This window comes from Sinocyclocheilus grahami, unplaced genomic scaffold (assembly GCF_001515645.1).
Source record: "Sinocyclocheilus grahami isolate Dianchi unplaced genomic scaffold, SAMN03320097.WGS_v1.1 scaffold432.1, whole genome shotgun sequence".
Lineage (NCBI taxonomy): Eukaryota > Metazoa > Chordata > Actinopteri > Cypriniformes > Cyprinidae > Sinocyclocheilus > Sinocyclocheilus grahami.
In genome coordinates this window covers 401,665-419,716 of record NW_015505611.1, presented here as the reverse complement: position 1 = coordinate 419,716, position 18,052 = coordinate 401,665, and the positions used below count along the sequence as shown (strand labels likewise).

Below are 18,052 nucleotides of genomic sequence, written 5' to 3'. Positions count from 1 at the left end.
AAGATTGTATATTTTTATTATATTAATATACTAGAAGTAGAAAATTAATTATGTTGTAGAAACGTTTTCTTTTTGCTTCAAACGTTAAACATACGAGTAAAATAATTATATTATATTATATTACATTATATTATATTATATTATGTTATATTTAGTGCTGTCAAACGATTAATCGTGATTAATCGCATCCAAAATAAAAGTTTTAGTTTACATAATATATGTGTATTTACTGTGTGTGTATATATATATATATATATATACAAACACGTGCATGTATATATTTAAGAAAAATATGTTATGTTTTAATTTGAAATAAATGTATATATAATATAAAATATAAGAATATGAATATATAAATGTATACACATGTAAATATTTTCAAAATATATACTGTATGTGTGTGTATTTATATATACAGAATAAATATACACAGTACACATACATATATTATGTAAACAAAAACTTTTATTTTGGATGTGATTAATCGTGATTAATAATTTGACAGCACTATTATATTACATTATATTATATTATTACACCGCTCATCCTACAGGGGGCGCTTATAAACACATGAATGAGTCACACGCTTCTTTCTCATTGACAGACTGTAGCAGAAGAAGCAGCAGCAGTGTAGACAGGAAGAGCGTTTGTGAGTAAAAACAAGCTTTTGTACACATATTTTAAAAGCATATGATTATTCTTCCAGCGTTATATTGGAATACATTTGACACTTTCTGTGTTGTGAGTTTCATAACGTACGTTAATACGCTGTTGACACGTTGCTATCAGCTGATACATTTGAAGAAGTTTCATTCAAGCACGCGTTTGAAATCTGACCAAAATAAACACAACTATTAGACAAATATTTCATTTTGAATGAACAAACAATGATGATTTAATAAGGAACGCATTAAGATTTTGTTTAAGGCTGAAACATTGGACTCTGGTTTGTTTTTAATAATGCTGGATTTTGTAATGCACTGTAGTTTTATTCAGTTTATGGTTACGGATATGTAAAATATGACACATTTTGGGATTTTATTTGACTTATTTACTTGTACTTTACTTGATTACTGAAGTTAATTCAGTAGTCCTTTTATGTTAGTGGGACAGTGTATTTAAATGAAGATTTAATTGCTGTCAAACAGAACATTATTACATTACATTCCTGTTTTCAACACTGATGCTAAGAACCATAATTCATAATTTATCAGGAAATCAGAATATTTCTGATTTCTGAAGGTTCATATGAGACTGAAGACTGAAGTAAGGGTGCCTGAAAATTCAGTTTTAATAATATTAAAATATTGCTGTTTTTATTGCATTTTGTGAGCAAATAAATGCAGCCTTTGTGAGCATTGGGACAGAGACTTTTATCAAAAACATTAAAACAAATCTTAATTATTACAAACTTGGCTGCCTGTGTGTGTGTATATTAGAAATATAAGAATTTAATGAACTTTTATGAATTAAAATTTCTTATTTAATGTGAATTTCTATTTTGCCTGTTGTTTAACAAAAGCATTTACAATACATCAGACATCAAAATATTAAAATGTACAGTAGAATAGATGGATAACTCTATTTAAAGGGTTAGTTCACCCAAAAATATTTTTTTACTCACCCTCAAAGCATCCTAGGTGTATTTGACTTTCTTCTTTCAGACGAATCCAATCGGAGTTATATTAAAAATGGTCCTGGCCCCTCCAAGCTTTTCAATGGGGGTAAGCCGGTGTTTATTGTCAACAGTTCAGAAGACGTGAAATAAAGTGTCGTGCATCCCTCACACGGCACCGGGGGGTGAATAAAGGCCTCCTGTAGCGAAATCCATGCGTTTTTGTAAGATAATATCCATATTTCAAACGTAATAAACACTTTTTTCTCACTTCCGGTGTCTGTCATATGTGGAAGCCGTTCCGGCGGATGACGTAAGATGTCGACGTTGCGTGATTAGTGACGAACGCGGAGACTAGGGTTGGGCGATGTCTACCAAATTGGCATCGGTCGATGTCTACAGTGAAACGTCGTGATGGACGATGACATCGGGGCGGGGTGGGGGTTAGGGGTGTGCCCAAATCGTGACACAAATAACGCGTTATATGGAGCCACTAAAAGGTTAGCCGCTTGCTAGCGGTAGCCTGTTGCATTACACTACATGAAAGTTCACTTACCTCATACACAAGAGTAAGGAGAAATGTCTGATAGGACGATGGCGAATGATTTGCAGATCCTGAGCACCAATGACAAACATCTAATCTTGTCAAGTGTGTGGTAAGTACTGCCACTCCATAGTCCTTGTGATCGCGAATCTCAAAAGTGAAAGTGAAAGTAAAATGAGAGCGCACAATCGAAAGCGGTTTCAATAGCGGCTCCCTGATGCCCGAAATTTATATACAGTCGCCTATACTTACCCAATGATATAATTGCGAAGGAAAACTATTGAAATATTTTTTTATCCTCCCATCTCGTAGGCTATTTTTTCCCTTTAGGGTTTCCGTAGTACCTTTCCGAACACGGAACTGGAATACGGTGGATTGCGGGAGAGGGGGTGGTGTGGAATCACAATGCCAGCTTAACATCGTGATGTCTGTCAGCCATCGGCGATGGACGATGGCATCGTCTATCGGCCTAACCCTAGCGGAGACAAAACAAAACGCCGGTCACGAATTAAAAGCACAAAAAGAGGATTTGTAAAGAAAAATATCGGAGGATTTCGATATAAGCCAAGAGGAGACTGGTTTTCCTTTGCTAAAGTAAGGAAACTTGGTTTCCTTTGCTCCTGCATTTCTTAGAGGTGCGCACATGACGCCTACATCCTACGTCATCCGACTGCACGATTTCTGCGCAATGTTGCCAAGTCCGTGGTTTTCCCGCGGAATTGGGCTACTTTAACACTGTTGCCGCGGGTTGTTTTTCATGTCCGCGGGTTGAAGCGACTCCAATAACATGATATTTATCCCCTGGAATGTGAATTTTAGCAGGGGAACCCCGACAAAAATGTGTATTTTACCCCCTGGAACGCGGTTTTTAACTGGGGACCCCCTCGAAACGCGATTGGGCTAGTTTTGAGTAGTGATTAGGCGGGTTTTCTTGTGAAAACCTGGCAACCCTGCTTCCGCACCACAGTCAGCGAAGTGAGAAAAGAGTGTTTATTACGTTTGAAAAATGGATATTTATCTTACAAAAATGCATGGATTCGCTAAAGGAGGCCTTTATTCACCCCCCCCGGAACCGTGTGAGGGATGTTTTATTACATATCCATATTTCAAACGTAATAAACACTTTTTTCTCACTTCCGGTGTCTGTCATATGTGGAAGCCGTTCCGGCGGATGACGTAAGATGTCGACGTTGCGTGATTAGTGACGAACGCGGAGACTAGGGTTGGGCGATGTCTACCAAATTGGCATCGGTCGATGTCTACAGTGAAACGTCGTGATGGACGATGACATCGGGGCGGGGTGGGGGTTAGGGGTGTGCCCAAATCGTGACACAAATAACGCGTTATATGGAGCCACTAAAAGGTTAGCCGCTTGCTAGCGGTAGCCTGTTGCATTACACTACATGAAAGTTCACTTACCTCATACACAAGAGTAAGGAGAAATGTCTGATAGGACGATGGCGAATGATTTGCAGATCCTGAGCACCAATGACAAACATCTAATCTTGTCAAGTGTGTGGTAAGTACTGCCACTCCATAGTCCTTGTGATCGCGAATCTCAAAAGTGAAAGTGAAAGTAAAATGAGAGCGCACAATCGAAAGCGGTTTCAATAGCGGCTCCCTGATGCCCGAAATTTATATACAGTCGCCTATACTTACCCAATGATATAATTGCGAAGGAAAACTATTGAAATATTTTTTTATCCTCCCATCTCGTAGGCTATTTTTTCCCTTTAGGGTTTCCGTAGTACCTTTCCGAACACGGAACTGGAATACGGTGGATTGCGGGAGAGGGGGTGGTGTGGAATCACAATGCCAGCTTAACATCGTGATGTCTGTCAGCCATCGGCGATGGACGATGGCATCGTCTATCGGCCTAACCCTAGCGGAGACAAAACAAAACGCCGGTCACGAATTAAAAGCACAAAAAGAGGATTTGTAAAGAAAAATATCGGAGGATTTCGATATAAGCCAAGAGGAGACTGGTTTTCCTTTGCTAAAGTAAGGAAACTTGGTTTCCTTTGCTCCTGCATTTCTTAGAGGTGCGCACATGACGCCTACATCCTACGTCATCCGACTGCACGATTTCTGCGCAATGTTGCCAAGTCCGTGGTTTTCCCGCGGAATTGGGCTACTTTAACACTGTTGCCGCGGGTTGTTTTTCATGTCCGCGGGTTGAAGCGACTCCAATAACATGATATTTATCCCCTGGAATGTGAATTTTAGCAGGGGAACCCCGACAAAAATGTGTATTTTACCCCCTGGAACGCGGTTTTTAACTGGGGACCCCCTCGAAACGCGATTGGGCTAGTTTTGAGTAGTGATTAGGCGGGTTTTCTTGTGAAAACCTGGCAACCCTGCTTCCGCACCACAGTCAGCGAAGTGAGAAAAGAGTGTTTATTACGTTTGAAAAATGGATATTTATCTTACAAAAATGCATGGATTCGCTAAAGGAGGCCTTTATTCACCCCCCCCGGAACCGTGTGAGGGATGTTTTATTACGGATGCACGCACTTTATTTCACGTCTTCTGAACTGTTGACAACCAACACCCGCTTACCCCCATTGAGGGGCTTGGAGGGGCCAGGACGATTTTTAATGTAACTCCGATTGGATTCGTCTGAAAGCAGAAAGTCACATACACCTAGGATGTTTTGAGGGTGAGTAAAACACAGGCTAATTTTCATTTTTGGGTGAACTAACCCTTTAACCCCTTTGAAACCTGCTGTAATAAAACAGTATGTTGTTTTGTGGATTGTTTTCCTTCTCTAGAGGCGCTGTATGCAGACATGAGTGTCCCAGACTACATGCAGTGTGCTGAGGACCATCAGACGGCCCTGGTAGTGGTCCAGCCCATGGGCATCGTCCCAGAGGACCAGTTCTTCCGCATCTACAAACGCATTGCCAGCGTGAGCCAGGTCAGCATACGGGACTCCCAGCGCGTCCTCTTCATCCGATACCGCCACCATTACCCCCCTGAGAACAACGAGTGGGGCGACTTTCAGACCCACCGCAAAGTGGTGGGTCTCATCTCAGTGACCAGCTGCACCACGACCAAAGAGTGGCCGCAGACGTCCGACCGGTTCCAGGGGCAGAAGGAGGTGTTCGGCTCCACGCTGTATGACTCACGGCTGCTGGTGTTTGGGCTGCAGGGGGAGGTGGCGGAACAGCAGCGGACAGATGTGGCGTTCTACCCCAGCTACGACGACTGTCCTGATGTGGAGAAGCGGGTGGAGGATTTCGTGGAGTCTATATTTATCGTCCTGGAGTCGAAAAGGCTGGACAGAGCAACCGATAAATCTGGCGATAAGATACAACTGCTGTGTGCGCCGTTTGAGAAGAAGGACTTTGTGGGCTTGGACACAGACAGCAGGTGAGTTTGGGCTCTGAGAATATGTTAATCTTTATCGGCAGCCAGATTAATCGGTTATTAGAAAACCCATCGCCTATATGTCTGTATCTAGAAAAGGGTGGCTCATGAAACTTCAATTAACACTTAATTAATATCTTGCTAAGGCAAGCATCATTATTTGGAATGCATGATATAGAGGTACAATATCGGTTATTATCAGCTGATATTAAATATATTTTTTACAGTTTTTTTTGTTTTTGTTTTTTGAGCGAATTATCAGCTTTAGAATAAACCAGTGGCAAACTTCCTGCTTGCTTGACTAATGGTAGATTTGTACTGTTTTGCAGTTCTGTTTGGTTATGCGTAATTGACACACTTCACCTTTATGGTGAGAATTTTTGAATCTGTGTTGGAAATATGGGAACGATTCTTTGGGTCCTGGTGCTTGAAAGGGTCAAGTGTTTAATCAAGCATACTGTATTTCTTATTCACTATCTCTGTCTGTTTTAACTGCAGAAATGCATGGATGTCATTCAGTAATTCATGAGTGATTGCTCGCAAAGCTTTATGCTCATCTCATCTACGGTCGCAGGCAGCATGAATTTGAATATGACATCCATGTGTCTGTAGATAACACTCTCTGAGTTTAGTTGTGAAGTTCTTGATCGGAAGTTAAATATATAATATAAATATAGTATATATAATGTATAATATAATATATAATAAATAGATTATGTTTATAAAGATTATATTTATTTATATAAAGCAATACTATTAATTCTAGTTTTAAACATATTTTTGTTTTTAATGCATATAGTAATATATAAAAAGTATTTATTTATTTATTTTTGGCAAAGTTGTGTAGGTTTAGGCTAATTGATTATTTATTAAAATAATAATCTTAGTAATTATCTATATATATGTTATGCAATATTATTTTAAATACATGTATTTAGATTTTTTTCTATGTTTCTCTCTCTCTCTCTATATACAGTATATAAAATGATTTAAATATATGATAAAATTATGTAAATACTATTATTGTATAAATATTAAATATTTATATAAATAATAAATATTATTGTATTATTGTATATGTAATTGCTGATTTTTAAAAAACGAATTTTACTTATTTAATTTGACTTATTTGGTGCATATTTGATGTTATTATAAATCTTTTCCCTCCTCCAATATAGCATTGAAACATTTAAAGATGATAGTTTAGTGTAGTTGTATCTGTCAAAAAATATTATGCTTGAATTGGGCAAAAATAAGTCTTTCAATATTGGCTTAATCATTAGAATATTGCTGATCATATAAAGTATTTATATGTTTACTGATACATCCTCTCTATGTAAAAGTGTAAACTTGAAGAAAAAGTTAAAATGAAGAATATTCTCCTCTTTCTCTCCTGTCTGGTTCTCACTTGAATAACACTTGACCCTCGTGCACACTATCTATATATGGGTCCTTCCACCAGAGTTTTTATAAAATAGAAATCCCTCATTTAGAAAAATTGATTTAGTTTTTTCATCCCCATGGGATTGACCTCAAGTTGCTTTATGTCCCCTTTAGTTAAAATCCCCCCCTCCCAGTTTTGCCTGTGCATCCCCTTTTCCTTCTGCATCCGTATCTTCACCTCCAGCTTCCCTCTCTCTGTCTGTAAATCCTGGGCTAAGACAGAAGACCAAGCTTGATGCAAAACCACATCAGCATATTTATGTTCCATACAAGGAGAGCCAAATGAGACGACATCGATCCACCGCTGATAAAAATAACTTTAATTAAATATGGCTGACGTCACCTGCACTTGGCTGCGAGCGCGTCTTGCATCGATTAAGCTCTGTGCGTAAATGCTGAATGTTTATCTGATGCCTGTTGCTGCTCATCTTCCTCAGGCACTACAAGAAACGCTGTCAGGGCCGCATGAGGAAGCACGTCGGGGATCTGTGTTTGCAGGCAGGCATGCTGCAGGACGCCCTCGTACATTATCACATGGCTGTAGAGCTGCTGCGGTCTGTCAATGACTTCCTATGGTTGGGAGGTAAGATGGTGATTGATTGATAAACGTTTCACAGATATACTTTCACACCAAGTAAGTGTTATTTTAGTATCGTTGTTAGGGCTGCACGATTATGACAAAAATCATAATTGTCGATTATTCCTTTGAAATTGTAATTGCGATTATTAATTTACGATTAAATGAATGATGTTTACACCTTTGCAACTGCATGCCATATTTTTATATGAAAATAAACAAGCTGAAAACACTAACTGAAAAACTTTTATTGCTTTTTTATAGTATTAAGCCTCAAATGTCAACTATACATCAGATTGGTTTCTCTTTAAATAAAAAGGTAAAAATATGCATGGTATTATAATGTTATTCTAAAATTAAAACAATGGAAAAACCCTTAAGATAACATGTAAAAAAAAAAAAAAAAAGCATCTTAAGCATGCAGAATAACATAAGTGGACTTTGAACGATTAATTGGTGCTTTGAACGATTATGTAATTGTAATTACTAAAAATTTCTAAAGTAAGTACATGTAATGTGTAACAGGCTTGCTGCGATAGTCGGTGTTAACAATGTTATACCGATCGGTGTTAAGCAGCAACACCGGTTACGTCACTTGCCCACACATATATTACGTAAACAAAAACCTTTATTTTGGATGCTATTAATCGCGATTAATCTTTTGACAGTACATATATATAGGCTAAGGGAGTTTGACGTTGTATTTTGTAATTGATGCTGAATTGACGCTAATTTGAAAGTGAAAGTAAAATGCATTTGCGCATTCACAAGCTATTTAAAAGATAAGGAAAGTGACAAAAAGAGGAAAAAAACTAACAAAATTCATATTTTTACTTTTTTATAATTTAAAGAAGAAACCAATCCGATGTATAGTTGTCATTTGAGGCTTAATACTACAGAAAAGCACAAAGTTTTTCAGTTAAGAGTGTTTTCAGCTTGTTTATTTTCATATAAAACTACGGCATACAGTTGAATCAAACAATGGTATAAACATCATTCAATTTAAATTGTGATAATCGCAATTACAATTTCAAGGGAATAATCGACAATTATGATTTTTTTCATAATCGTGCAGCCCTATTAGGTCGTTAATTTCAGCATTTACCAATACATTATTAAAATCAAATGTTGTATCTGGAAATATTATACTGTTTGTTAGGGCTGCACGATTATGACAAAAATCATAATTGTCGATTATTCCTTTGAAATTGTAATTGCGATTATTAATTTACGATTAAATGAATGATGTTTACACCTTTGCAACTGCATGCCATATTTTTATATGAAAATAAACAAGCTGAAAACACTAACTGAAAAACTTTTATTGCTTTTTTATAGTATTAAGCCTCAAATGTCAACTATACATCAGATTGGTTTCTCTTTAAATAAAAAGGTAAAAATATGCATGGTATTATAATGTTATTCTAAAATTAAAACAATGGAAAAACCCTTAAGATAACATGTAGAAAAAAAAAAAAAAAGCATCTTAAGCATGCAGAATAACATAAGTGGACTTTGAACGATTAATTGGTGCTTTGAACGATTATGTAATTGTGGCATCCGTAATTGTAATTGCGATTAGAAATTCGATTAATTGTGCTTCCCTAATCGTTGTGATACTTTTATAGTTTTTATTAATATGTTAAAATAGTTTTTTATATTTTCATTTAAATTCAAGTTTTAGTAATTTTGTTGTTTTTATAAAATGTAGTAGTTTTTGTAATATTGTAATAATAATTGATGAATATTTTATTTTTTATTTGAAATTAATATTATTAATTCATTTAGTTATTAAACTAAATAAATCAGAAATGTTAATAGCTGAAATAGGAAATGTATATAAAAATAAACCTAATCTTAGTTAAAAAAAGCTTTGCTTTAGTTAACTTACAGTATCAATCAATACTATTATAGTTTTTGTTTTTGTTTATTTTTTTATATTTTTGGTTTTCATTTTAAGTCTGAAGTTTTAGTATAATTTTGTAAATTTTTATTTGAGTTATTTTAGAACATCAAGTTAAAAGAAAAGAAAATGAGATGTTAAAAACTTTTTATTTTATTTCATTTTATTAAAATTTTCAGTAAACAAATTTTAGTACTTTTAGGGCCAGTTTTAGTAAACAAGGCAAATTAGCGCAAGAGTGCAATTCCAAAACAGTGCCGATGGGTGTGGAAATTAATGCGGGTGATTTACTAACAACACGCAAATTAAAGAACACAGACGCAACATCTCATTTACATATCGACCAACGCAATATAACAAGCGCAGCGCAAATCAGCGTAGTCACAAATAAAGAATAAAGAAATAATTAAGCCACAGTATGCTACGTTGAAAAGAACTGGAGGCCAAAAAAATAAAGGTTTGCTAGAAGTTTTGGTAGACCTGGTATTGCGAGACTCGTAGTTTAGGGTTCCAAGTCGTCTTTTATTTTCTGAAGCAAATTAAAAATAACATGGCTTGGCAAACGATATGATCAGACAATGTGTTCTTCTGGCATTCCAAATAAATGAATAGGCTACATGTGGAAAAAAATCCTCTCCCTTCTACCACACACTCTCTGTTCTCTGCGGTGCCTCCTCTAAGCAACAATAATTGCAGCCATTTCAATCGCAAAATAGTTTACGACTTGCTTTTTTGTTGGGCGTTAAATAATGGCGCAAATGCTACTAATCTGATGAGCGCAAACTTTAGTAAAACGCATTGCGTGATTCATTTGAATACTCTACTCCTATAAATTTTGCGTCTGAAAGGGACACTCCTATAAATGCATATTCAGTAAGGTCAGGCGCAAAAATAACTGTCCACGCCTTTTCAGTGCTAATTCGTCACTGCACGTCTTTAGTAAAAACTGACAGAACAATTTTAACGCCAAAAGACGGTTTGCACTGGCGCAAGCTGTTAGTAAAACTGTCCCTTAGTTACTATAATAATCCTGGTGTGATAAAATCACGCAAAATGATATCCATTTTTTAAACTCATGTGCTGACCAGCTAACTAAGCTAACAAATCCAGTCAACTTTCATCACAACCTCCAACTCTTCACCTCCAAGCAACTGACATCTTCAGTCTTTGCCCAAATGCATCTTGCTTTAAAACCTGCATGACAGATCAACTGTCCAGTGATGAATAGTAACAATGAAATGGTTTGTGTGTTGTTCCTCAGCTGCTTTGGAGGGCTTGTGTTCTGCGTCTGTCATCTTCCATTACCCAGGAGGCACTGCGTGGAAGAGCGGAGCCCGCAAACCTGGCGTCTCCTCTGCTGCCGACGCTGGAAAGAGACACAGACCTGGTCAGTGCAGTCAGACACATCTATAGCAACACTTTTTATCTAAACAAACAGTATCAAGATGATTTTCTTCATCATATTTTTGGTTTAATGGCTTGAGAGATTATTTAACTCTGTTGTAGATCTTCTGTATATCTTGGCTTTTTTTCAATGGGTGCCGTCAGAATGGGAGTCCAAACAGCTGATAAAAACATAGCAATAATTCACAAGTAATCCACATGACTCTATTAATGTCTTGTGAAGCGAAAGCTGTGTGTTGTAAGAAGCAAATCCATCTCAAACCATTGCTTCCAGCTAAAATATGAGTCCTCTGTCCATAATATTGCTTTCTCCTGTGAAAAAGTTGAATCGGGAGAGAAATATGCACAGAGCGAGCACCGTTTACAAACAAAAACAATTCTAAACAAATATATCGGTGGATTTTGATGTGAGAGGGCAACAGAGGAGGACGGACTTTTTCACTGGATGAAGCATTATTATAGATTATGGACTCATGTTTTAGCTGGAAGTGACCATTTAAAGTTAAAATGCCTCAATGATGGATTTGTTTCTTACAAAGAAAGAAACAAACTGTTTTGTTAATATATTCTGAACTAAGAGAATGAATAATGTTTTTTTTAAAGCTTGCATGCTTCCTCAGTGTCTGTTAATGGTCATTATTTAGAACGAGCCCATCACTTCTTAGTCATGCTGCATGTCTGCCCATCCCCACTGCTCTATAGACAGCTTTATGATCATTCAGCAATGTCAGGACCATTTTGTGCCCTGATATGTGCTATACTACTAACACTGCTCGCTGCTTGTGCCCAAGAGTGAACCAGGTTCTCTCTCTCTCTGTCTCTCCCTCTCTGTTTGTTTATCTGTCCGTCTTCAGGCGCTCAAGAAGTTCTCATTGATCCAGGTACAGTAAAGCACATGTGTAGCTCAAGATATGGCTCTTGTTCCTGCCCGTTTGTGCAATTGTGACGTAGTTTTAGTTACTTGGTTGTGCTTGTGCATGTGTGCAGGTGTTTGGGTGGCCTTTTGTGTTTCTGATCTGACAGCAATGAAAATAAATATCTACAGTGATTTCAGTGCATGGATTTAATGCACAGAGCGAGCACCGTTTACAAACAAAAACAATTCTAAACAAATATATCGGTGGATTTTGATGTGAGAGGGCAACAGAGGAGGACGGACTTTTTCACTGGATGAAGCATTATTATAGATTATGGACTCATGTTTTAGCTGGAAGTGACCATTTAAAGTTAAAATGCCTCAATGATGGATTTGTTTCTTACAAAGAAAGAAACAAACTGTTTTGTTAATATATTCTGAACTAAGAGAATGAATAATGTTTTTTTTAAAGCTTGCATGCTTCCTCAGTGTCTGTTAATGGTCATTATTTAGAACGAGCCCATCACTTCTTAGTCATGCTGCATGTCTGCCCATCCCCACTGCTCTATAGACAGCTTTATGATCATTCAGCAATGTCAGGACCATTTTGTGCCCTGATATGTGCTATACTACTAACACTGCTCGCTGCTTGTGCCCAAGAGTGAACCAGGTTCTCTCTCTCTCTGTCTCTCCCTCTCTGTTTGTTTATCTGTCCGTCTTCAGGCGCTCAAGAAGTTCTCATTGATCCAGGTACAGTAAAGCACATGTGTAGCTCAAGATATGGCTCTTGTTCCTGCCCGTTTGTGCAATTGTGACGTAGTTTTAGTTACTTGGTTGTGCTTGTGCATGTGTGCAGGTGTTTGGGGGGCCTTTTGTGTTTCTGATCTGACAGCAATGAAAATAAATATCTACAGTGATTTCAGTGCATGGATTTGAATTCTTACTTTTGATTTCAGCTGGGTTTCTAACACTCTTGTAATCATCAGATGGGAATTTTTGTGTGTTTTCTTATTGATTTTTGACTGATTCAAACATCCATTATAAAAATCAGCAGTGCAGATACTTACTGGTCAGATTGGTTTATGTTTTTGATGATAACGCTTAACCATCATTTATTAGTAGTAACTAATGGGTTTGACATGGGGATTTAATTTAGACTTGCAGGATTTTACAGCACAGTACAACTTTACAACATCTGCTATTTACTGCCACCAGAGGTCAGTGTTTTGGTGTCATTTGTATTTCTTGTAAAAATTGTTAAAGATAAGAGATTCAATTTACATAATCAAATAAAAAGATTTAATTGTTTTTAATTGGTTTCTCATTTCTTTAATGCGGTTGGCCAGGTAAAACCAACAGTTCTTGGCCCAAAATACAGATTTGCAAAGTGCAGTTTGTCAATAGTATTTATGAAAATCCTTTCCAGGAGGTTATTAAAGTTAAATAAAAAATGATGCACTGATGAATCATTCCCAATGCGACCAGGGACATGGATTAATAAAGTAAATAGGGTCAATTTGTTCTCTGGTTTCTCTTGAATTTTTCTCATTCCTATAAAAACATTTTTTCTTGATGACTTTCATATTTAATTCAAGAGATTGCTTGTCGAGTTCCAGGTCTTGCATCTGACAAATTAACTCATTTTCAGCATCTTATATCTCAGAGCTGCATAATGCAAAAAATGTTAATGTTATTGTGGACTTTAGGCTTTATAGCATTTAAAACTAAGGTCATGTGAATGGAAGGGTTACAGTGGCATGCAGAGTACAGAATTGGCTTGTTTTCTTAATCTTTCATGGTGCATTTCTCATGGTCGTTTCTCTTGTTTTCCTGTCCAGGTGCTCTGACGACCAATGGCATCAGTGCAGACACGAGCACTGAGATCGGCCGAGCCAAGAACTGCCTGAGTCAGGAGGACATCATCGAGAAATACAAGGAGGCCATCTCTTACTACGGCAAGGTAATTTCTTGCACACAAAGGATCTGCTCTTTCTGAGATGCTGTTCTCTGCTGTGGAGGATCAAATTTGTTTTCTGGAAGTTCTATCCATGTGTTATTTTAGTACCGTTGAGATACTGCTATAGTATTATTATTATTTAGAATCAGTCACAGTTTAGTAATTTTTGTTGATCATTTTTAGTATATATATATTTTTAAATATGTCTATATAGATTTATAATTTTGTTTATTTCAGTTTTAGTTATTTTTTTTTAAGGTTTTAGTTCAGTGCTGCAATTATTTGATCTAAAAATTCAGTAATATATTGAAATATTATTACAATTAAAAATAATTGCTTTCTATTTTAAATGATTGTAAAATAAAATTTATTACTGTGATTCAAAGCTGAATTTTCAGCATCATTACTCTAGTCCTCAGTGTCACATGAGGGTCAGCATTTATCTGAAGTTTAAGTATTTTATTCAAATCGAAATGTTTTTTCTGTCACTTAACGGCAAAACAAAATGTTAGCGTTAAAATCTGATTTAATGAGGCACATTTAAAGCACCTCTAAAACAGCCTTTGCAAACTCTTTTAATAATAAAAATGTAATTATTTATTGAACATGGATATCTGGCCTTTTTAAAAATAATAAGTCTACCAAAGCCTTGTATTATAGCGATTCAGTTAGGGGAGTTTTAAGTGCACATTGCTTCGGCACGAAGCCGAACAGTGCTTTTTAAATGTGGTAAAACCACTTTAACATGCAGTTTCTCGTGGCTTATTGTTTTATTAAACCCTCAAAGTTCTGTTTCATTATTCATCAACTCTCACTCTGCGATGGCTAACAGGGCCGGCTCGTTTTTAAGCAGGTGTTTTTTCCACAATGCGTCTGCTGATGTGCATCTCACAGCAAGTAGCCCCTAGAGATGGTCTAAATTCTGGTATTAAAATATCTTTTTGCATGGTGCATTTTAAACTCACTGTTTCTCGTCTTGAGTGAGGCTCTTGAAAAGTAAAGTATTTGACCCCTGTCTTGTGAATGGAGCTGCTTAGTCAATCTCAACTGCTCATTTCTGCCACATCAGCTGTTCTGCCAGCAGCCAGCAGGGGACACTGCAGCCTTGTAAATTCATAGATTTGAACCGAGCACTTTGTGCCACTATCCACTGCTGTGTTTTGATTTTCAAATATGATGACACATCCTGAGCAGAGACACGTAAGAGATGGACGTACAGCATGACCTTTCTCTGACCTGAAGCTCTTTTCTTTAAATACTGTCCAGTGAGCTTCAATATTGCAAGTTTTTATCTTTCTCAGAGGCCAGTTTTCACAATCTGAAATTAGGGGTCAGCATGATTTTTAACTAAAATTAAAACAAATAATTCCTGAATCCCTATTTTTTTGGGCCCTATTCATCTGTTGTGCACATAAAATCTTATTGTATTAAAAAAAGGCTTAATAATTACATTTTTAAATGATTTATTGAATAATTTTCTGACCAATTTCTTTAACTAATATTTTCTAATATTTGCACTTCAGTATTGCAAGTTATTATAATCTTTATGGTCTCAGAGGGCAATTTTCACAATCTGAAATTATATGTTAACCTGTAAATATGACAAAACATGTATAGCAGAATGAGTGAAATATCGGCATGATGTGCCTTTTATGAAAATATGTTTTTAAAATCTTATTTATTATTGTATTAAAGAATTTAATAATAAATGTAATTTAATATTATGATTTAATCATGAACAATTTTTTTTTATTATTTAAGTTAAGTTTAAAAAATAAAAAAATAAAAAAATAATTGGAATGATTTTTAAATTAATTAAAATGAATTCAATGTTTTCTTTTGTAATTTTTTAATTTGATAATAATTTTATAATTTATGGTCTCAGCGTGCAATTCTCACAATCTGTTATTATGTTGTAACTTGTGAAAAAAACAAAACATATGCGCAAAAACATTGTGCATTAAAAACCCATTTAAATAAAATAAATCATTAAAATGTATTTATTTATTTAAAAATGGACGTATTATTTTTTTTTTTTAAGTTAAGCTTGAATTTCTCAGATGGATATATGTGTGGGCCTGGCCATGATTAATTGCGTTCAATAATTTTTTTTATATCAATTTTTTTATATAAACAATTAATGCACTAAATTACCAGTTTAAGTTGATTATGGATTATGGAGGCCACTGTGCTCTTATGAACCTTAAGTGCAGCAGAAATTTTTTTTTTGTAACCTTGGCAGGATCTGTGCCTTACCACAATTCTGTCTCTGAGCTCTTCAGGCAGTTCCTTTGACCTCATGATTCTCATTTGCTCTGACATGCACTGTGAGCTGTAAGGTCTTATATAGACAGGTGTGTGGCTTTCCTAATCAAGTCCAATCAGTATAATCAAACACAGCTGGACTCAAATGAAGGTGTAGAACCATCTCAAGGATGATCAGAAGAAATGGACAGCACCTGAGTTAAATATATCACGTCACAGCAAAGGGTCTGAATACTTAGGACCATGTGATATTTCAGTTTTTCTTTTTTAATAAATCTGCAAAAATGTCAACAATTCTGTGTTTTTCTGTCAATATGGGGTGCTGTGTGTACATTAATGAGGAAAAAAAATTAACTTAAATGATTTTAGCAAATGGCTGCAATATAACAAAGAGTGAAAAATTTAAGGGGGTCTGAATACTTTCCGTACCCACTGTATGTGTGGGCCTGGCCATGATTAATTGCGTTCAATTATTTTTTTTATATAAATTTTTTTATATAAACAATTAATGCACTAAATTACCAGTTTAAGTTGACAGCTCATAACTCATAAAAATGAAAATCTTTTTGTCTGTCTTTCAGTATAAGAGTGCAGGAGTGATTGAGCTGGAGGCCTGTATTAAGGCTGTCAGAGTGTTGGCCATTCAGAAACGAGCCAGGGAGGCTTCTGAATGCCTGCAGAATGTCGTTTACATCAATCTAGGCCAGGTGAGGGCTTGCAACAAGTCAGTTTTCAAAGTTGCTCAATTAGGAATGGTCTTTGAACGTTTGTCTATGTGTTCAGCTGTCAGAAGAGGAGAAGATCCAGCGATACAGTGTGCTATCAGAGCTCTACGAGCTCATCGGCTTCCACCGGAAATCAGCGTTCTTCAAACGCGTCGCAGCCATGCAGTGTGTGGCGCCCACTATCCCTGAACCGGGCTGGAAGGCCTGTTACAAACTCCTGCTGGAGACCCTGCCGGGATACAGCCTCTCTCTAGACCCCAAAGACTTCAGCAAAGGTAACACGAGATGTTTCTTCTAGGGCTGGTTAAGTTGTACTATTATAATGATTGTTTTTAAAGCTGTTAAGCCTAAATCTAGATGGGACTTTAACAGAAATGGTCATTCACAGTCACTGTTTGGTCGATTTTAATGATCATTTGAAAGGACAGCCTGTTTGAAGTACCACCAGTTTTTTTTTACAGAACGATGTTATAAAGTGAAATAAAAGTGTTTTATTAAACATTTATTTTTATAACTGAATGCACCACATTGTGAAAGCGTATAGTTTTCTTCTTGGCCTTATTGTAATTGATCTGATTGTATGTCTGGATAGACTCAAGTATGTGTGCATGTCCAACAACCTAAGTACTGAAGCAGTGTTATTTTAGTATTCTTTATGTACTATTTTATATACAGTATCTATTCATATTTTGAATTGGCTATTTTCAGTTTTCATTTTCATTTTAGGTTAAGTTTTAGAAATGTTATGTGCTTTTGTCGTTTGTCATTTTTTAAATATATATTTATCTATAGCTTTAATTTATTTTTATTTCAGTTTTAGTTTTGTAATTTTAGTACAGCAACTACATTTTTATTTTATTTCGATTAAGTGCCAATGCAACAAATTGTATTTTTTTTTTTTTGTATTATTGGCATGACTTGCACAGTATTGCCAAAGCATTGTCCATTACATGAATAAGCAATTATATAATACATTAACAAAACAACAATAAGATCTGTAAAATAATTAAGTAAATTAATTATAATCGCTCTCTCTCGCGCACGCTCTCTCTCTCTCTCTCGCTCGCGCACACACACACACACAATGCGCAGAACTCCGCATTTGCACAGTCAATAGCAAATACTTAAACTAATAACAAAACAGTAGCTGATTCAGAAGCGCCAGATTGTCATAGCAAAGTCAGAATGACCTCCTCTCCTAGGTTCACGAAACGGTCGTCCATAAAATGCATTGCTGTTCTGTTGTAAGTAATCTTAAAGATTCCTAAAGGCATCTACTTCCGGAAGGCCAAATAAAGTGCTTTTGCTTTCGCCTAGAAACACACAGCGTCTCCCTGACATGCTGCTTCAACACTAACTGCGGTTACTGAAACCACGCCTTCTTTCTTTGCGTG

The 18,052-nt window shown here is 36.1% G+C and overlaps 1 protein-coding gene across 1 annotated transcript in view; it reads left to right on the top strand.

Annotated features, from left to right (window-relative positions):
* Positions 1–593: 593 nt before the first annotated feature.
* Positions 594–18,052, top strand: part of trappc9 (trafficking protein particle complex subunit 9) — a 266,928-nt gene continuing 249,469 nt past the window's right edge. Inside the window, exons 1-8 of the mRNA XM_016233477.1 lie at positions 594–649; positions 4,931–5,531; positions 7,409–7,554; positions 10,713–10,838; positions 11,710–11,736; positions 13,550–13,671; positions 16,515–16,640; positions 16,717–16,933. Coding sequence (XP_016088963.1) covers positions 4,948–5,531; positions 7,409–7,554; positions 10,713–10,838; positions 11,710–11,736; positions 13,550–13,671; positions 16,515–16,640; positions 16,717–16,933 — 1,348 coding nt within the window. The 5' untranslated portion in view covers positions 594–649; positions 4,931–4,947. The remainder of the gene's footprint in view (positions 650–4,930; positions 5,532–7,408; positions 7,555–10,712; positions 10,839–11,709; positions 11,737–13,549; positions 13,672–16,514; positions 16,641–16,716; positions 16,934–18,052) is intronic.